The sequence below is a fragment of the Hemicordylus capensis genome, chromosome 5 (assembly GCF_027244095.1).
Source record: "Hemicordylus capensis ecotype Gifberg chromosome 5, rHemCap1.1.pri, whole genome shotgun sequence".
NCBI lineage: Eukaryota > Metazoa > Chordata > Lepidosauria > Squamata > Cordylidae > Hemicordylus > Hemicordylus capensis.
Window position 1 is genome coordinate 117,336,969 of NC_069661.1, and position 21,166 is coordinate 117,358,134.

General features: G+C 43.3%; 2 protein-coding genes across 7 annotated transcripts in view; one reads left to right on the forward strand and one right to left on the reverse strand.

Moving 5' to 3' along the window:
* The window catches only part of LCORL (ligand dependent nuclear receptor corepressor like), a 142,978-nt gene extending 140,858 nt beyond the window's left edge, over window positions 1-2,120 (forward strand). For all 5 annotated transcript variants that reach the window (XM_053254212.1, XM_053254217.1, XM_053254215.1 and 2 more), the window contains one exon: window positions 956-2,120. In XM_053254212.1, the coding sequence (XP_053110187.1) occupies window positions 956-1,065 (110 nt within the window). In that variant the 3' untranslated portion in view covers window positions 1,066-2,120. The remainder of the gene's footprint in view (window positions 1-955) is intronic.
* Window positions 2,121-14,343: 12,223 nt separating this feature from the next.
* Window positions 14,344-21,166, reverse strand: part of NCAPG (non-SMC condensin I complex subunit G) — a 44,781-nt gene continuing 37,958 nt past the window's right edge. The window contains exons 19-22 of one of the 2 annotated variants that reach the window (XM_053257460.1): window positions 20,651-20,843; window positions 18,268-18,345; window positions 16,652-16,730; window positions 14,344-15,209 (exon numbers count right to left, since the gene is read on the reverse strand). In XM_053257460.1, the coding sequence (XP_053113435.1) occupies window positions 15,086-15,209; window positions 16,652-16,730; window positions 18,268-18,345; window positions 20,651-20,843 (474 nt within the window). In that variant the 3' untranslated portion in view covers window positions 14,344-15,085. Of the gene's footprint in view, window positions 15,213-16,651; window positions 16,731-18,267; window positions 18,346-20,650; window positions 20,844-21,166 lie in introns of both variants that reach the window. The other variant, XM_053257459.1, reaches the window with a different exon arrangement.

A 21,166-nucleotide genomic window follows, 5' to 3' on the forward strand; every position in this document is an offset into this window, starting at 1 on the left:
GAACTGAGGTAAGGCATTCAAAACATTTTCACACATAAAGCTTAAACTGGTTTGTGCTTCAATTGGTCTACAATTGTAATGAAAAGGCTACATTTCCCAGTGTGCGTTGGCTTTTTCTCCTGCATTATATGTCACATAACTTCATTTGCACACAGCATAAGAGAATTCAGAGGTGCTTTTAATGTATTTATGAAAACAGTTAACAAGTTTTAGAAGAAAAATGTAAATGATGCATGTGCCTTAAATTGGTTATCTAGGTGAGACAGTTCTATTCACATTATGTTCAATGCACATACAAATCTGTGTACAGTATATATGCATACAGTTCTGTATGGATGTACAGCTACATGTTGCGTTAACCATAGATACAGCAGTACACTTCCTATCTGTATCCTGTATTTCAGGAGGCATGTACCCAGGTTCAGTTTTAAAGTAAACACATGTACACTCATTCACACAAGAACACGTGGGTGTGTACAGACACCTGTGCACATGTACAGCATAATGTCTGAACAGGACTAATAGCCCTTGAAGGCACCTCACCACTGTATACATCTTGCCCTTTTGTGAATGTGAATCACTGGCAGGGGAATACTAAATTCCTCAGAAAACTTTGGGCACAGTCCAGCCAACGTTAAGCCCTCAGATCCATTGATTTCAATGAGCAAGAGTTAAGCATATGCTAATTTCTCCATCAAGATCTCTGCTTAGCTTTGCTGGACTGTGCATTTTTGTTTCCTAGATGAAAAAAAAACATGTGACAAAAGTTGTAAAATAAAATGAAAGTCAATACAAATAGTACTCTCATTAAACTGATTTGTACTGTCACAAATATCTCCTGCCACTTTTGTGGTTATTGCTTACACCTCCTGAAAAAGTTAAATCCAGATTTTGATTGTTTGTTGTGGTTTGTTTTTGTTTTTCTTTTCTTTTCTTTTCTTTTGTTTTGTTGTAGGGCCTCTTAAACCTGTTGGGCTGCCTTTGCTGGGTGGATTTGCAAGCAGAGCTGTTGAATACTCCATGATCCCATTTCAGTTGCCTCTTCATGGAAGTTCCCAAGTCTAACAGCACAACACATGAATACTCGAGATGAGTCCATCTGTCACCTAGTCCCTGATAAGCATGCAATACTGTGAATGATTGTAAAAACTGAGCAAGTCATTGCTGTAATAACTGCTTCAAAGAGCTAGGCTGTCACGTGGTGCAAGGCAGCGTGTTCCATCTGGGCTAAGAGCTGCTTCTGATGTTCAGGCTCAGTCCACCAGGAAACCCTCCTGGGGCCCTGCATGTTATAAGGAAGCATCTTATGACTGACATCTGAACCTGTATGCCAAAGTCTCTTAAGAATGGTTAGCCATTATTCAGTTGTGCCCAGATGTTGCATGCTTGGCAAACTGGCTTCCAGAGGTTCCCCCGCCCCCAAGTGCATAGTAAAATGGAATTGTTGTCTAACCGTTTTTATGTGACATTTTGCATGCATCTTAAGATCTAGGTCTTCAGAGACACGTCTTTAAAAAAGAACATTGGAAACAACCCTGCCGAAGGTATCTGATAGCAGCTTCAGAAACATCTCTCTGGTGTTGTTGAAATTGCTATAATGAGCCATATCTATTTTTATGTGTATGTGCTTTTTCTGTGTTGAGATTAGCTTTTGTCTGCAGAGCTTCCTTAAAATTCTCCCTTTTGACAAGAAAGGCGATAAAGGATTTTTACTGGATACCCTGGACTTCTGCACTGCTTTCTCAGCTGAGACAGGCTTACAAAAATGTAACTCTAGAAGCCATGGGCTCAGCTAGATAACATGTAGACTACATCAGCATCCCTAGTGATTCACTGGGGTTAGCATTATTTGAGCCCTTAGTTGCCACAGTGTTAGAAGGGTTTCCCCCAGCCTAGGCTCCAGTGCAGTTCTAGTTAAGTGGAACGGTCTACATCCCAAGCTGCATCAAAAGACATGTCCAGCTGGTCTCATTGGGCCCTAGTCAGCATCATGAGCAGTGCACGGCCATGTTAGCAGGAGCCTGCTCGCTCATGCATAGGGCTGCACAACTTTGGCTCTTCAGCTGCTACTGGACTACAACTCTCATCATCCCTGACTGGGTGAGGGATGATGGGAGTTGTAGTCCAAAAACAGCTGGAGAGCCAACGTTGTGCACCCCTGCACATGCAGATTTCCCTTATCTGATCAGCACTAGTCTACAACTGGAATACAAGATGTGATTGAGTGCAGAGGTAGATTTATTACAGCAAATAATATCTGGGAACCCAACAGTGCAGAAGGAAGTGAAGGTGACTTGATACTATATTGCTATATAGAAGCTTGGAAGTAAAAAAAGAAGGTGGAGGCACCACTGAAGAAACAAAAAAAGGAGAGGGAACCTTCACAGGTATCTTTATTAGGCCCAACACATTTCAAAAAAATCCTTCCTCAAGGGCACTTTGAGGGCTTGGTCAAAAACATTGGGCCTATTCACACGCTCTGAATTGTGGCAGAACACATTATTCCCATCCCTGCTTGGGCCCAAAGCCTCCCTACCAACATGATCACTGTCTTCAGCTTTCCGGCAGCTCTTTACAGCTGCAGCAGATCACGCCCCCTACCACACTGGCCTCCCAGGACCCAGATGCCATCCTGGCAGCCATCGCTCTGCCCTCACCAGGAAGGGCTTCAGGACGGCATCAGCTGCACTCCCTTTGGCCTTGATGCCCGTGTGGGTGGCTGCAGCAGCTCTGAGAGCACTTGTACATACTCGGCAATCCCCAAAGTGCTTTGGAGCTGCTCAGGCTGCCCAGGGAAATGGGGGAGCCTCTGAAGCTAATGGTGGCCACAGTAACCCCTTCTCTGCCACGGGGGGGGGGATCACCGAGCTGTCCCCCCAGATCACCCAAGGCAGACTTAAAGGGGCCATCCAGGACTGGAAGGACAGGTGGGCTGTGTAAGTCCTGCCTGAACCCCATGTTTGGAATAAGCAAATCCCTGGTCCCTGGGGCATAAGAACATAAGAATAGCCCTGCTGGATCAGGCCCAAGGCCCATCTAGTCCAGCATCCTGTTTTGCACAGTGGCCCACCAGATGCTGCTGGAAGCCACAGACAGGAGTTGAGGGCGTTCCCTCTCTCCTGCCATTACTCCCCTGCAACTGGTACTCAGAGGCACCCTGCCCTTGATGCATCCTGGACAGCACAGTCTAGGGTGACTGCTGCCATACCAGGGGAACTGCCTGCACTCAGGATGGGCAGGTATGTATCCCAGGAGGAGAGGGCAGGAAGTCTGTTCTCTGCAGTCAGCCACCATTAGGCAGGAGGCATGTTCTCTGGCTGGCTTAGCAGGGAGGAGTATGCCCACTCATCAGTTTTACCCCCTTCCATCAACCTGGCATCTACCCGCTCCAGCAACGTTAATCATCCACCTGAATGGTTCCATCTCTGATACTGCAGCGGAGAGTGCAATGTTTGGAAATGGGTTTTAGGCCCTGACTTCTAATGGTGAAAAATAGAAACAAAAAAGGGAAGCCCCTTCAGACCAAGACCATCCTTGGGAAATGAACATCCAGGAGCCATCTCTGCAACCTTTCCCATCCCCCTCTCTCTCCCCTTTTACAATCTCTCATATCCCCCCCTGTCCTCCACAAATGGACAAGCAACATCCCACATGCAGTGGACCTTTCCATTGTCACATGGGTGGCCAGGTCACCCTGACAACATCTTTCAGTGGAGCATGGCACTGCTGGCCATGGGTTTCCAGCCATGGCATGCTGTGGTATAACTTGAAGTGGCTGGAACATGGATGTTGGGCAGGTGTGGTGATGCGTTGCAGGTGAGTATCATGTGGTGTATTCCTAGGCAGAATGTAGACAACAGTGTATGTAGACACCTTACTCCATGGTTTGAATATAGACAACCTTGGGAGCCATGGAGTAGGGTGGGGGTGCTAGAACACTTGTGTGTAGTGTCTCCTCTATCCAGGGATGTCTATGGTGTACACACAGGCAAGGGTGTGTGGCATGCAGGTAACCAGGATTGGTGAGAGGCATGGGTTCATACAATCAGCAAATTGTGGTCTAGAGCATCCCAAGATCAGCCACCCTGCTTCAGATCCTAGATGCCTGGTGCTGTTTTTCACCCCGGTGTGGCATGGGTTCACATCACGTTGTGAGTGTGAACTGTTTCTAGACCCATTTCAAACTGGCTTTAGAGCTGGCTAGGGGGTTGAGACAGCCTTGGTCAGCCTGATAGATGACCTCTTGCAGGGAATTGACAGGGAGTCTGACTGTTGGTTCTTTTGGATCTCTTGGTGGCTTTGGATACAATCAACCATGGCATCCTTCCGGATCACCGGAGGGATTGGGGGATAGGAGGCACTGCCTTGCAGTGGTTCCATTCCTTTTGGGTAGATTCCAAATGGTGGCACTTGGTGACAGTTGCTCTTCAAAACAGGAACTATTATATGGAGTCCCTCAAGGTACCATTCTGTCATCAATGCTTTTTAACCTACATGTAGCTTCTAGGTGAGATCATCAGTAAGTTGATGGCAATCAAATCTATTTCTCTTTGTTGTCATCATTATCAGGAAATGGCATTCACTCCCTAAATGCCTGTCTATAGGCAGTAACAGGCTGGATGAGGAATACTAAATTGAAGCTAAGTCCAAACAAGCAGGAGGTACTCATTGTGGCTGTAGCGGATTAAAGGCTTTGTCTCAGAGCAAGCTCACATGAGGGAAAGAAATGCTGCATCATCCCTGCTGAGCTGCTTGGCTAGGTTTCTCCTAAAACTGGTCTATATTATCAGTAGGTTCAAAATGCTACAGAAACTCTCTGGGATTGGGTGGGAAACCCAGAAAAAAATCTCTCTTAATTTGGTTCTTGGACAAATACAAAACCTTCCACGAGCAAGCTTATACATGGTGAGAAAACAGATAGCTGCTGAACGTTTGAGGACATGATTGCACCAAATAACTCCCCCCTTCACTCCACCCCCACCCTTTCCTGAGTTAAAAAACCAACTCGGAGAGGCTTGTAAAAAGAAAATGACTAAAAATATCCAGTTTTATTCAATTACTGCAGACTGCTTCTGTCTGAGGCTTTCTCAGCTTTTATATACAGTTAAAAATACTTTGTAGTTTACAAAAATAGGTTGTCTTAGGCACACTTAAATGTGTATAGAGGCTTTTGCAACACCCTAGGTAGGATGGGCTTAGGCTAGTGTTTCTTATCTTAATTACATTACAGGTAAACAATTATAGAACAGTATCAGGAATATGCAAAAGCACGCACACACACCAAAGAAATATAAGTTTCTAATGCAAAATCTGACTAAACACACTTTTCCCTAAATTAATCTTCCTGAAGCCAAAGCTCAGGCTTCCTTTCCTTGAACTCATCAAATTCCAGATGAGATTCAAGCTTCCTGCCCTTTTAAGGAATCTTCCTGGAATCTTTTAAGGATCTGCAGAGTTATTCTCCTGCAGCTAAACTCCATGGCTGCATGTCCTCCTGAGTGCCTCCAGCCTAGCTTCTTTCTAACAAAGAACTCCCTTCCTGGCAACAGCTCTCTAGGTCCCACACACCTGGTGTGCTGATTGGCTGAGCCCTGGACTTCACCATCCTGTCAGTCCAGAAAGTGCTTACTTCCAGTTAACTCTTTATGGGAAGGGGAGTCTGATCACTACAGTGCCAGACCAGAACTTAAGGGATGGGATAGATTTTCCTGTCATTGATGAGGTTGTGTGCACCTAGAAAGAACAGATATGGGGTTTGGAAGTGCTCTTGGATCATGGCCTCAATCTAGTATGTCAGGTAGAGGCTATGGCTAAGAGAGCTTTTCATCAGCTTTGGTGATTTGATGCTGTGTCCATTCCTTGAAGAGAACGACTTCAAAACAGCAGTGCACCAGCTAGTAACCTCCAGGCTGACCACTTTATGCCTAGAGAGACCACCTTATGCACTAGCTGCCGATGTGTTTCTGGGCAAAATACAAAGCATTGGTTATTACCTCTTTAAGGCCCAAAATGGCTTAAGTCTGGGTTACCTTAGAGAATGCCGCCTTCCGCATGATCCCCACCGTACATTAAGGTCATCTTAAGAGGCCCACCTTTAGCTGCCACTGGTTCGTCTGGTGACAACGCAAGACCGAGCCTCTTCCGCAGCTGCTCCTAGGCAGCAGGATGCATTCCCTGCAGAAATCTGAGGCTTAATTACATCAATCGCTTTCAAAAGAGCCCTTAAGTTACTTTTTTAGTCTGGCCTTCCAGGGTTTTTTACACTGTTTTAAAATAGTTTAAAACTCTTTACATCGTTAAAGATTTTGATCATTTTGTTTGTTTTAATTATGTCTCTGTTTTGCTTGTTGTGGACCACCCATCGCTGATAGATGGGCGGGTATAGAAATAAAATGAATACATTAAATAAATAAATGTGGGTAACCAGTATTCAGCCATGATTCCTGTGTGTGTGAGAACCAGCCTACTAAAAGGAGGCTAATCCCACACACAGTTGTAAAATGAAGGCTAAATCCACACCGAACTCTTCAGCAGAGTTGTAATGTGTGGGTTTAGCTTCTTTTTAAATAATGTTTTTGACCAAGCCTGAAAAATCCTTGAGGAAGGATTTTTCCAAAATGCATTGGGCCTAATAAAGATACCTGTGAGCCACCTGAAGATTCCCTCTCTTTTTTTGTTTCTATACTGCTTGGTGCTGATGTTGCCCTTCATGAAAAGCTGCTTGAAACATGTTGAGTTTCTGGATCTACTTTCCACTAAATAAATCTATCTCTGCACCCAATTATCAGTTGTCTAGCCTTTCATCTTAGTTGAGTAGGACACTTTTGGTGGATTGCACTAGATTTTAGCTTTGGAAAAGGTTCTTTAGGTTCAAGGGAAAGAAGACATGCTTCCATGGAGGCTGAAATATCTCCCTTTCTCATCCCTTCCCAGAGCCAGACCTGCCAAGCTTTCATCAAACTGAAAAGACAATCATGTACAGCTTGGTTCATGTTGTAAACTGCAGCTCTGTTCTTTCTTTCAAGCCTGAGGTGTTTGCATGAAAGCGTTAAGAAAGTGTAGCAAGGAAGAGGTTTATGCACATGTATATTTTTTCTTCTTCTTTTTTTAATACTTAAGCATAGCCATTTATGATTTAACTTTGCTTGAGGAACTGGGGTTTTTTTTAAGTTCATGGCCAATACAACAGAGTATAATCACAGAACCTATTTCTTAATTCTTTTTGTGTGTTCATCTTCTCATTTTTCAAATTATATTTGAAATAAATGTACCACAATGCCAGAATGTTGTAACATGTAATAATTAGAATAAGTAAAATGGATGGATGGTTTAGAGAGTTACAACTAGCGAAAGTAGCTGCAAAGTATTGCAGGCTTCTTCTACTACAGTATCTGTTTTAGTAGAGCTATAGAAAAACCTTTGTGCTATAAAATATAAATATGCCAGCTGTGGGGGGAAACACACCTTTTTTTATTGCGGATCCCTTTGGGAGGCTGCCTAGGGATTTCTACTCATGCATCCTAAATATAGATATGCTAACCCAGTAATGCCAGCCCACCTCTTCTCTCAGTAGTTTGCAGGAGAGGAGTAGGAGGCGCCCAGACTGCTTTCTGCTTCCTTAGCCAGGAGCTTGATGGATGGGTCCATGAGCATAGTCTGCACAGATCTCTGACTCTAACCCCCACTCACCCACCCACTCCCGTGCATGACTATCAGATTTTGCATAGCAGTCTCTGCACAAAGTAGATGACTTGGCCATGGAAACCTGTGCACAGATCACTCTTACTGGATTAGAACCATGACAGGTTCAGATGATACTCAAGATCAAATATGATGTAGGATGCATATTTACAGACTAGTTAAGAGTATCTGTATATATTACAAAATAGTCTTTAGATGGATGAAGAATGAATGTAAGCATTTCCATCACTAGGGATGTGCCAGATCAATTTGGTGCAGCCCACCATATTGTTTCAGTGGGACGGGGAGTGGTACCTTGAAGCATGAGTAAAGCAGGTCCTTACCTGCTCCTCTGCCGCCCTACTGCTTTTCTGGGTGCAGCACTGCGCTGCTCAGAAGTCAGTGCGCAACACAGGGCTTTGTCCAGCAGCTTGCGCATGGCAGCCATGTGCATGGTCAGCAGCACCATGCTGACCACGCACATGGCCACCACACATGCAGTGCCCATGCGCATCCTGACACCACACGCAGACTGCTGGGTGAAGCTCTGCAGCCGTGCATGGACTTCTGAATGGTGCAATGCCACACCTGAAAAAGCGGCGCAGTGGCAGAGCAGGTAAGGACCTGCTTTACTCATGCTTAAAGATACCGCTCCCTGCCCTGCCAAAACATTCAGGCACATCTCTATCCATCATGCTTTAGATCCTTTTTGTTTTCAGCCAGGTCACATAGCATCTTATGTGACCTCCTCCAGCCTTCAGATTGACTCACCTTCTATCATGCAGAGGACTGCAGTCTCTTGGAGATGTCATGCAGCTTGTGAGTGAATACTGAAACTTGCTTGAGCGCCAAGTTTTGGCTTGGTTTTTGATAAGCAAAAATCTCTTTAAGTTAAAGATTGTGATTGGCCTGGGTTCAGCCTTCTCCCAAATGGCAGATGTTGCAGTCGGTCATGTGATACATGCAGTGCTAAAAGGAATGTATGCATTTACTCTATCCCAGTCCCTATCCTGTTTGAGCTGGCTCTCTTCTAAATGTCTGCGTGAGATTTGGTGCATCAGCTAGCCTGGTGAACGTGTCCAAGCTCAAAATCCTAATTCTGTCACTGGTGTTCTAAATAGCCTTGTACAATCAGTAGTCCCAATTGAGCTGTAATTGTGTGCAGCCGGGGTAGAGAGCAATTAGTGGTACCAGCTGGGACTACTAGACATCATTGTTCTGTCCCCCCTCCCCAATATAGCACTTATTCCATAGGAAGGAATGGCAGTCATGCACATGTGTGCATATCTCTGATTGCAGCCTGTTTATTGTGTCCCTTCAACTCAGTGGGAGTTGCTGTTATGTGACTCAACCCTGAGCGGCATAGCAGTGCCCTGTATGCTGTTTCTAGGTCATGCTAGCGTTGGGAAATGGCTGTTATTTGGGGTTATACATTGCTAACTAGGTCATTGATTTTGCGGTCAAGTTTTTTTCTCGTCAAAATAAGCCAATAATTGTGTATAACTTAACAGGCTAAGTCAAAAACCATTTGCTGCTTAATGGCATGGAAAAGCCAGGCGCTTATAAGGAGAAAGTGTGACCCTGCTAAGGCCATCGTCAACTCTGAGCCCGGGCTATATAGCTGGTAGGACATTCATCTGAAAATAGCAAACCTAATAAGGCTAACAGGTGCTTGAATTATCTAACAAATATTTCTGTCGACTTCTCACTACCTAACAGCTAGCAGAGGAAGGATTCGGAATGATAGTGCTGAAAATGTTTGGTAGCGGAAATGGTGCACAAATGCATTTTAACGGGACAAAGCATGACAACTAAGAACACGAGCATTGCACCCAAGAATATCTTAGTAAACCTTTCCTTGCATCCACATGATTGAATTCAGCTTGACATTAAGAGCTTGTTTGCTGCCAATTTCAGCTTAGCTTCAGATTCTATACGGTTCCATATTGCTTGTCTAGGTGTATAGTGGCCCTACAGTCTTTGCCACAGAACCTCTGGGGTACTGAAACAGCTGTTCTCAGTGCTGACCTCTCAACTCACCCTGATTCCTTCGATTAATTGCAGTGAGATCTAATAGTTACGATCCTCTAAAAGCTGCTGCCACAGCATAAATAATGCTATAAGCCAAGGCAAGGTGCAAGTCACTAGAAGAGCATGAGAAGAACTGAGAAGACAGGCACTACTATGTTTACAATGCGAATTAAAACAAAAACCTGGCTCTATGTGCTTTGTCTAGTTAACAGTAGAAGAATGTGTTCCGGAGCTGGCAGTCTCTCTTCAGCTACTGGGAATAGGTTATCTAAGAGCTTGTACAACCTGCCAAAATCCTCTTCAGCCATGTTCTGTATATGTGTACAGTAAATTTGGCCGTTGCTGCTTTTTGTGTGTGCAAAGAGATCCACACTGTCTGATTCAGCAGGGCTCTTCTTGTGTTCATAGGACTGTGATGTTGTAGATAAAGCCTGGAGGCATGTGATGTAGCAACCTTGCTGAAGTCTGGGGTCCAGTCAATGGACCCAGATGGGATATGCCCTATGTTAGTCACCTTGAGTTCCACAACAGAAGAAAACGAGGGTGTAAATATAATATCACAGTTCTAATACAAGCATTAAGAAGCACACAACCTTGATGCCATGGTTGAGTTACACCTAGATATTTCTGTATAAAGTATTAGAATGTAATACAATAACCAGCCTTTAGCAGCTGAGAAAGAGGAAGAACATTCCAGCGAAAGAGGTGGACAACCGTTTTCTACCTCTGCTTAAGTAGTTTCAATCTTTTCTTTTTGGGGAAGAGTTGAGTGTGCCCCCATATTATTTGAGGTCTGTTGAGATCAAAACCACTACAATCTTTATTTACTAGATATGAAGTAAGCCAATCGAACCACTTTTGAAAATCCTATTCCTTATGGGCAAATGAAATCTTCACCGTAGTGTCATATGGGACCTGCACATGCTTTCACAGCTTAATCCAGTAGGACTCTGTTCCAACAAAAGCATTTGAATGAGCCAATGAAAATTAGTGGCTGATATGATGCACAAGCCAAGGGTAACAGAGCCAGAAGACATCAGTGGCAGTGCCACACTTTTGTACACAGAAGCAATGGCAGCCCTGTCCTGATCAGTGATTGCACAAACAGGTCATACACACAATCAAAAACTGTTCTATCCAGGTTTAGAAGCTGTGGGACTATTCATATCACATGACCAGGTGGGGTGGCAGGTGTGGGAAGGCTGTTGCAACTCACCTTCCCCCCAAATGAGCACTTGACTGTTGCTGCATGGCACAGTACGGACTCCGGAGACCAGAACAACTCGTCCGGGCCTCTGGATGCACAATGCAACACATGACATGTGCAGTGCATTGGTGGATTCCCTCAGGAGATGGGCACTCTAGGCATCCATCTTTGTGTCTGCTGGGCCTGAGTGTAGCCCCAGCAAACACACTATCCAGGAAACTGGGTTAAGGCCTTTAACCCCTGCTAAGGAACAGGTTTCAAAGGTGGGCTAGGTGGCACAGGCCCGATCCTGGTGGTTCTCAAACACAGCCTAAGCAGATTTAATTGTAAACTGCCCTGAGCCATTTTGGAACAGTGGTATAAAAATCAATCAAATAAATAAATAACCAACCTACCCACCCAGGTTGGGCTTCTTTAGCCTAGGTGAGGGTGTGCGTGAGAGCAGCCAGTGTGTGCATGCGTGCGCGTGCTTCCAACTTTCAGTTGTCTGGAAACAAGGTAGGAGGAAAGCCTGGATAGCTTTCCTCCTACCTTGCTTCCACACCTTGCTTTCCTCCTACCTTGCTTCCACACAACTGAGAATTTGGAGCACACACAAACCCAGGTAGAACACAGTTTTTGATTGTGTGTATGACCTCACTATGTCCCACAGTTTCTCCATGGTAATGAATGGGAGAAACTGCAGGGGTGCAACTTGTGCAACTACCAATTGGGACTGTGGCACTGTATACAGCAGTGGCAGTAACGCCAATGTCTTTGGGCTTCATTGCCTTTGGGTATCGTGTCAGCCAACATTCTTGACAGTGCAATAAAAGACACTGATGTGTCTATTTTAGATTTTAAAAATCTAAATTTCTTAACTTCTTCCCCCCTACCCAATAAAATCAGTTTCTACAAATGAAAAACTCTGAGAACTGGAACATATTTGACACAAACATAAACAACCAACATTTGAAGATATTAATGTGCCTTATATATATCTCTCTCTCTACCCACTGAATGGAAGCTAAGTTTCACAACAGTATCTCTGGTCAGCTGTATAGTTTTTAACCAAAAGCTCAAAAATGAAGAGAACAAGCAGTTTGCAGCTCTTCTTGCACTATTGTTTTGTATATTGTCTGTGATTCTTTTTTCTGCTTTGATCATGAAATGACCTTCTGGGGTTTTGGCTTCATAGTTAACCATGAACATTATTCATTGGCTGTACCTCTTGCATGTATATACAAGACAATTTCAGTATAGGTCATATGAGAATCAGATACTGTCTTTTAACAGTATGTTGTAATTTTTCTATCCTTTTACTGCTAATTATATATTCTCTCATTTTATTTTGTGCACAGATGTTAATATATTTATGTAATGTGATATGTGAAGGTTATTCATAAATTCAATAGATAGATTGTTTATCTTGGTGCAATGCTGTATAAAATGCAAAGGGTTTTTAAAATCTTGCAGATAACACATGGTATGCTTTCTAACCATAATTTTCATTTATTATATAAAATGATGTATGTCTTTTTAAAAAAAATCTAAAAGGCCATTGATTGTAAAGGAAACAAACTCTCAAGTCTGTCATTTAACAAGCCTTCACTTTATCAACATTTTTCCTAAGTGTTTGGTGGTGGGGTTGACACTTTGTAGAAAACTATATCAAACTCAGATTAAAATGGTTGTATGCTCTTCTTTTTGTTTTAATGTGTAAGCTGCCCATATTTTTACACACACACCCCATTAGGCACAGTGGCCAACATCCAGACTAACCCTGCACTGATGCCCCGGGTAGGCAAGGCATGATTTTGAGCAATCCACGCCCTCTCCTCTGCAGACTGCTCTGCTCCCAAAGTTATGTCATTGAGGGACCACATAGGGGGGCGGGAGGGAGCTAAAAAAAAGTGTCCTCCTCCTCCAGGTGTCATTGAGAGGAGACATCCCATTTAATAACTGATGCCAATGTTTAGTTCTCCTTGCTCTTACATTCAATTATATGGAGCCTCCCATCTCCTACAGGCCAAATTAAAATACAGCCAGCTATTTCAACATTCAGAATCCATTCTGCAAACACAATTTCAGAAAACTAGTTTATTTCCAGAATGCTAATTGCTAGTGAATTCCAGCTTTATGGAATATCCTAACACAGGTAAATGAAGTAGCATGTACCCAAGCTGTCTTTTCTTTGCCACAAATGACAAAGGTAGCTGGTGTAATAAATGTATCTTCTAGTATACACAGTGTTCTGCTTAGACTACCCCCAGAATTAATAGGCCATTACTCTCCCTATTTCCCCCTGTCCCAACATCTTTTCACAGGCAGGAAAACACGTTGTCTTGCAACAGAGAAGCAGCCATAGTACTGTAGATATGAGAATTTAAGTAAAGGAAGAGAAATGTGCAATCAAGGCAGAAAGATGAAAGTGCGTACTGGAAGCTGCTTTAAGGGGAAATTAGGTACAGAATACCATACAAAACAAATGTAAAGGGAAGTACAGAAGACAGAAATGGGCCTGTGGATTGGCGTGAAGGAGACTGTGCAACAGCACCAAGAGAGGGTGACTGACATACTGCACAGATTTGTGACACGGAGGACGCTGCTGCATGATTGTAACACTTGCACAGTCAGTAGAAATTGTGCGAACTCAGTGGTCCCACTCTTGGAAATAATAGCTGGCTCATCACACAACTGTGTTTGCACATTTCCTAGCAATTTTGCAAGTGTTATGAGCACACACAACATCCTCAGTGCCACAAACACCTGGAGGATGCTGGGCCACTTTCCTAGGAAGAAGAGATAATGGATGGAAAAGCGAGCAGTTGGATACTCAGGAGAGTAAATCAGTCTGGAACTCACGTGGTTATGCAGCAGTTACTACAGGTAGGTGGGTAAGTCATCCTTTTAGTCCCATCTTACAAACATAGTAGTACCCTAGTAGTCCATGAGTAGCAAAATAAACTGTCATGCAGCAGGATGCAAAGCTCATTTCATGATCAGTTGTTTCTCTTCTGTACAATCAAATATGGCAATATGCTGCACCCAAATCTCCACCTTCTGCACAAGCAGTAATACATTGAACCTGGTGTTTGGAGGTTTTATTCAGTAAATAGGAAAGAGTGATAATCAGTTTTCACTGAGGCACAATTAGGACTGGAGGCACACTGACTGACATCCAGACTAAGATACTCAGGACTAACTTGCTCTATTAATTTGAATGGGACTACTCATAAGTAACTTCACCTGGATGTCAGCATGTGATTCCACACAGGTTGCTCTGGGCACCTCTGCAGGAGGGGGTTAGATTGTTCAAGTTATACCAAATGCAGAGAAATGGTACAATTACCCACCCCCAGTGGAGGCTAACTGGAAGGAGAATAGGTACTGTAGGAAAAAATGGCAAACTGCCTCCTTTGGCAGCAAAGTACTTTAGGCTCACAGGGGGTTTTAAAAACATTTTAATTCTTGATTATTTCTGACAAGGCATAAGTCAGTCTCTCACAACACAGTAGTATCCTCTAATATATAGTTTGGGAACCACAGGCTTTAGGAAAGCAACTGCAGGCAGTGAGAGAGATTCAAGAGTTAGATAAAATACACAACATTGGAGCTTCTTGTAGAGACAACCTATACTGGGCTATATGTCAAATATGAAGTCTAGAAGTCTGGGATAAGCAGAAACATGCCAGAAAAATATTCCCAAATTATATGCAATGCACCAGCTCAGTTTATTACTCTTTTTTCAGTTTATATAGGAATCATCCTTTGAAGCCCAAATATCCATTAAATGTGTATTGAAGAAAAGCACCACCTAATACAGTTCCTTATTTTACAAAAGACTAGTTTCAATATGTTTATATTTTGCAATGTAGAGCTAAACATCAGTCCAGAAGTGAGGTTCCACAAACACAATCAGATGCAGATTTTAAGTCTAATCTAGCAAGGTGAGATTCTCCTAAACCTCTACATTATACTTCACAGTTCCACTGTTTGTAATAACAAGTGAGACCATACACTTTCCAAATATAATATAAGAAGCAAGTCCTCCTGGTTTTAAAATTCATTGGTCTGTGCATGCAATGATCTTATTTTTGCTCCCAAACATCAACAGAATCATAAAATGGATTTTTATATACAGTTATTAAAAAGCGGGTTTATAGCAAACTGCATTGGTGTAACTTTTCAATCAACCAAGTCTTTGTCCAGAAGCTTAGAGAGATTCATTCTAGTTTTCCCAAGAGCTGCTGTTTTTGCTCGGCGCGGTGGTCTTGAACTCGCTAATGAAGCAGGCTGGTGAACTTCTTCACTGCTAAAGAAAATGGTTAAAATTAAAAAATCGAAGTTGGTCACAGTCAGGAATTCTAAGCTAAAAAGATGTCACACAATCACCAATTTGGCTGGTCATTTCAGATCAAAGGCCTACATCTAGACTAGAGGTGTGCCAAGATAATGCTGTTGCACTAGCACAATGACAAAGGAAAGGAAACATTTCTGACCACAAAGGAACACCTGTGCCAGGTTAGTTCTTGCACAACCCTGTATGTGTCCAGGGGCTGCACATCAGTTAGCTCTCATCCACCCCATTACTGCCTATAGGTAGGCATTTAAGGGGCTAACACCATTTCCTGATATTGATAAGGAGAAATAGATTTGGGTGACATCAGCATATTGATAACATCTAGCACCATATCCCCTGATGAACTCACCCAGTGGTTTCATGCAGATGTTAAAAAGCATTGGTGACAGAATGAAGCTCCATATAGTAGCTCCCATTTTGAAATATCACCAAGTGCCACCATCTGAAATCTATCTGATAGGGGTGAGCACGGAACCGCCAACTGCAGTCCGGCACTGGGGTGGGGGGTACCTTTAAGAGCGGCAGGAGGGTTTACTTACCCCTCCCGCCGCTTTCCCGCTTGGCGCCGTAAACTCACGAGTAATTGGGGCGGCAGGATACCTCCCTGCCGCCCCTTCCCCGACGTTGCCTGCAAAAGCTCCCAGGAGTGCTTTGCGCGCGCGCGCTTCACGTCTCTGTGACGTGCGCGCGCGCGCGCGAAAGCACTCCTGGGAGCTTTTGCAGGCAACGTCGGGGAAGGGGCGGCAGGGAGGTATCCTGCCGCCCCAATTACTCATGAGTTTACGGTGCCAAGCGGGAAAGCAGCAGGAGGCGTAAGTAAACCCTCCCGCTGCTCTTAAAGGTACCCCCCACACCGAACCACCTAGGTCTGGACCGGTCCAGAGGCCTTTTCAGTGGCCTCCGGACCGGTCCGGGCCCATCCCTACTATCTGAGACGTAAGAGCATGACCACTGTAAAATAGGTCAGCTGCTGAGAGATCCAAAACCCAGCAGAGTCACACTCCCTCTGCCAATTCCCTGCTGAAGGTCATCCATCAGGCTGACCAAGGCTGTCTCAAAACCAAAACCCACCCTAAAGCCAGTTTGAAATGGGTCTAGATAATCAGTTTCCTCCAAACCACTTGGAGGAAATCAGCCACCACCCTCTCAATCATCTTACCTAAACTGGGAGGTTGGAGACTGGCCTATAATTATCCATCACCAGGGAAATCAGAGTGGGCTTCTTTGCCTTTAATATTATAATAATATTAATTGCCTTTAATATTATACCCCATAGCCTTTTCTTTAACTTGGAACAACAAATACCTCATGAAAAAAGTGCAAGTTCATCTTATCGAAACATGAATAGGAGCTGCACCAAGTACATTCTGTGTTTACAAATGGATATTTACCTTTCATTTTCAGACTCTACAATTCCACGATTTCTTCTTCGGGGCATGGACTTTGCTTCTGTGGTTATTTTTCTTGGACCTATAATTGCAAATGACAATTTCTGTCTTTCAAGGCTATCCTAAAATTATAGAAGCAAGCGTTTCACCTACATTTTCACTGCACACTCCAACCCCATAAATCTTTTATTATAATGCTTTTAGACAGAGACACTGCAAATGATCACTGAAAAGAATAGTGTCATGAGTAAAACTGATTCAGTCCCTTTTCCGTGTGCCCTAACATGACAGCTCCATCATTCAGACAGGCCTAACACTGTAGAACATGAAATCATATAAATTCTAAGTAACTGACAGATTTGGGGGACAAAACTAGGTGGCTTCCAGAGTAAAGGACTGTAAAATGCCCCATGCATCTCATCCAATAGTGGTATTTGTGTTACAATAAATGCCGAAAGCACTGACATTTACATGTGAATACCAGTCACAGATAAATTTTGTGACTATCCAAAAATAGACACAGTCATCCCCACATTTGGGCATACAGCAGTGAACAATAATAATTTATTATTTAAGACTCCTGTCCTATATCAAGGGCTCAAGTGGCTAACCGTAGCTAATTTGTATAAATGGCTTCACACTCCTTAGAGGACCATAATTAGACCATATTAATAGACCTGTGGGGTGGGGTGTCTGAAGGGAGTGGAGAAGAACATAAAGCATGAATATATACTGAACAACTGTGAAAAAATCCACACATGGAGAATGATTAGTCATGTTAGCTATTTACTGGCCGCCTCTTGAGTTTTTGGAATTCAGTCTAACATACACATATGATCTAAAAATGCATGAATACAGAGGTCAGGTAAAAAGTATTCCTCAACCTAAATAAAGATATGTAGACTGGCCAATTCAACTTTATAGGCCAGCCTGAACGCTACAAGTGCAACGTACAATGCAAAAAAATATTCTAGTTATTTGAAAAAGGAATTCAAAATGTTCTATCTTTGTTTTCATTCTCTGGTTACCCAGTGCAGAAAATGAAGTATGGGGTTTTGGTTTTTTGTTTAATTTTGTCTCTTGTTAAAATTGCTGGGAGCTCTGCACACAGCAAGCAGGCTTTTCTGTGAACTCAAAGTTATCCCAAAAACCCGATGCAAAATTTACCCCAGATATAAATTCGGCTGCACTCTAATGCACAGTGAAAAACCGATGTGTGAAGTGCTCCCCAATAGGTCACAAGGATTTCAGGGTAAATGGCTGATATGTGAATGTACATCCTCCATTCCGGAGGAGATGTGATCTAATGGGCTTTAAAAGCCCTGTGTGAAAAACTTCCTGGCAAATTTCAGATTATAATGAACTAATATCTAAGAAAGCAGCAATGCCAACACTTTCAAACACAAACCAACAATTATTTTAGACAGATCGCCTGTTCATAAACCCTCACAAACAGAAACCTAAGTAACAAATAATACCTTTATAATGTTATTAAATAAGGTCTGGAGGGTAAGGGGGAGCGGGGCTGAATGGAAATGTGTTGCTACAGTGCATGTACTACTTTGTAACATATTTAAATGAAATAAATAATAAGATTTCAGCATTTACAGGAGCCATACCTTTTCTGGCTTTGCTTCTTGTAGATCTTGCAGCTGTGTTCTCTCTCTCTTCAAGAGTCTGAGTGATTCCTTTATGTTCTGCTCAACACAAAGTCAAAATACTCATACAGCACAAAAGATTAGTGCATAATCAATCCTGGGCTCATTTACTTAGAGCTTTCCAGAAAAAGGATGCCTAGATCACAGACCCTAAACCTTGGGCCACAATCTAGCGGAAAGTTATCTTGCAAAAGCTTCACAGAAAGTTGTTCCCTTTCATTTTAAACATCCTTTCAAAGCATCACTGAAATCCAAAACTAGCCACCTTCTAAAAAGTATGCTTTCATTATTCTACTGGAGCAATTTCAACACTAACCCCACCCCCCTGGACCACAAAAGTTCATATAAAGTAATGCTGTGATCATGCAACTAGGGGAGAAGCAGTTTTCACTTATTTCTACCATCACCCCTTCCTTCTGCTGCCCTCCAAAAAATATGGCCCTGAAGGTCCTCCAACTCTCAGGGACATATTTTCAGAGAGCATTGGGCAGAAGGGGATGGGATGGAATTGACAACAATTACCCCTTTCTTCTTGCACAAGCATAACATTATTCTTTATGTGAATGTGAGCCAAAACGCTTGTTCAACGGTTTTTATGTTTGATCACCACACTGTTGCACACCTCCTGCAAACAAGGATCCTGGATTAGAGAGAGCCCAAAGGGGTGGTGGGTTCCACATTCTAATGTTCCAGCAAAGTTTCTTTAAAATTAAAAGTAAATAAGTCAGGAGACCATTTGACAAGTCTCTCTGAGCAATCCCCCCCCCCCACTGCATTTCTAATGAATTTTGAAGTATATAGCAATTGCAGCAAAGAAATCAGCCAGCAACTTCAGAGGCTTTGTTTCCCCGAGTTCAGCTTCAACTTGTTAGATTCCTTAGGGCAGCTTGCTTCATAAATTGCATCTGTATACGGTATGCACCATCCCTTACGTGTGAAGCTGTTAGAGGGCTTGGAGCTTGATCAGATGTGGCTGGAAAGGTTACTTCCAGTGTTATACCAAAGCAACTCTTGCTTCTTCCTTTACTTATACTATAATGTGCAAGGAGAGCTTGGGGCATGCTGAGGAGGAGGAAACAGCTGAGAAGGCATCAGAATCTAGAATCCACCATCCCTTTGTGCTCGCTCTAATTCAGGATCCTCCTACGTGCACTTCCCAAAGAGTCAACATGAGAGAAGAGTGAAGGAAAACCACTACAAAGGATTAGGAGAAACTCTGAGTGGTCAAAGGCCACAACTTAAGTAGCAGAGACAGTCAGCCAGCGTGCTTCAAAGAAATTTTTAAGAAGGCAAGATGTGTATCTGTACTTGGCCTTTAAATAGGTTAGGCCTGGGCTCAACAAATTCCAGGAGCCAAGGCGCCATGGTGCCTGGAGAAAACTAGCTCAATGACTGCTTGGAAGCAATTCCACCCCCTGGGCTGACTGACTGACTACCCTTCAGTATTCCCTGTAACAGAGATTCCCGGCTGTTGTTGACTACAACTCCCAGAATCTTCAAATGCAATGGCTGCCCTTCCTGCCTCCTCTTTTCCCTCTCCGAGTCCTCCTGGGTGTACTTTCCTCCACCTTCACCATGTAGGCAAATGGGCCCCTTTCTTTTTTGCATGGCGCAGTATTGCAAGAAGCAGCCAGATCGTGAGCTGCTGCTCAGTGTAGGCAAGGTGGGCTCGAGGCTGGAGGAGACAGCAGCAGGTTTTGATTGCCTCAATCCTAGATTAGGAGGAGAGCAAATGCTTGCTGGTTGAGAGAGGGGAAGAGAGAGCGCTTGCACAAAGAGGCTGGCCATGCGAACACCCAAGGTTGAAGGTCAGAGTAGCACTTCAAGCAACTGACTAGGAGCTGGAAGTCCTGGGTTCGAATCCTCACTCAGCCATAAACCTCACTGGGTGCCCTTGGACCACTCTCTCTCAGCCTAACCTACCTCACAGGGTTGTGAGAGGCGACTGCCCCCCTTTTGTGAGGACAACAGGGGGGCAGTCCATATACACCACTCTGTGCTCCTTCTTGGAGAAATGGGAGATCAAAACAAATAAACTTTGATTAAGAGAGCTTCTAAAGTTGATTCTGCCTTATATCACTATGCAGATTGGTAATCACTTGTAACAAGAGCGGCAAACACTCAAATTTGTGGTAGGGCATCCATCTAGTGGTGTAATGGTGGAGTGGATGAAAAGTGAAAGGAGGCACTGCTTACAAAAAGAAAATGGAAAATGAAAACATCATGGTTTTCTCTTAGATCAATTTTCAGTTTAGCTAGGAAAGTCAGTTTAGATTCGACAACATAAAGAATGGCCTACAAGTATAGATTCTCTATCTATCTATGGACCCAATGCCCACATTACCTTCCTTGTTCTCGTCAGTGGGATCAGATGTTCTGTCACTCTCCTGTAGGGTGGGACCATTCATGTCTTGAGTTACTTGAGAAAGGTCAGTTTCCTGTGCCACTTCAGAAATTTCTCCACCATTATGGCTTCCCCTGTTCAAGTTACCCTTTATTTTTTCAATCATTCTCAGACATGTTTTGTCTTTCACTTTCTGTAGGAAAATATTTGGTAGTAATAAGTGTTTAGACATGTAATAATAGCTTGTAAGAGAGTCCGATCAATCACATGAATTTTTTCCATCTTAGAAAACCAACCGATAAATTATTATGAGTGCTAAATACTGCCAAGAATCAATTAACAGCCAAGACATAAATGGAGCTTGAAAGCTTAAAAAGCCACCTCAAATTTTCACTCATGTTTCTGCCTTTTAGAATGAACAGAATAAAAGCAAATCAAGCTTCCTATCAACAACTTGTGCTCGCCAAAATGAAATCCTGCAGGAGGTGGTTCACTCTTCTTCACTTCAGGGAATGC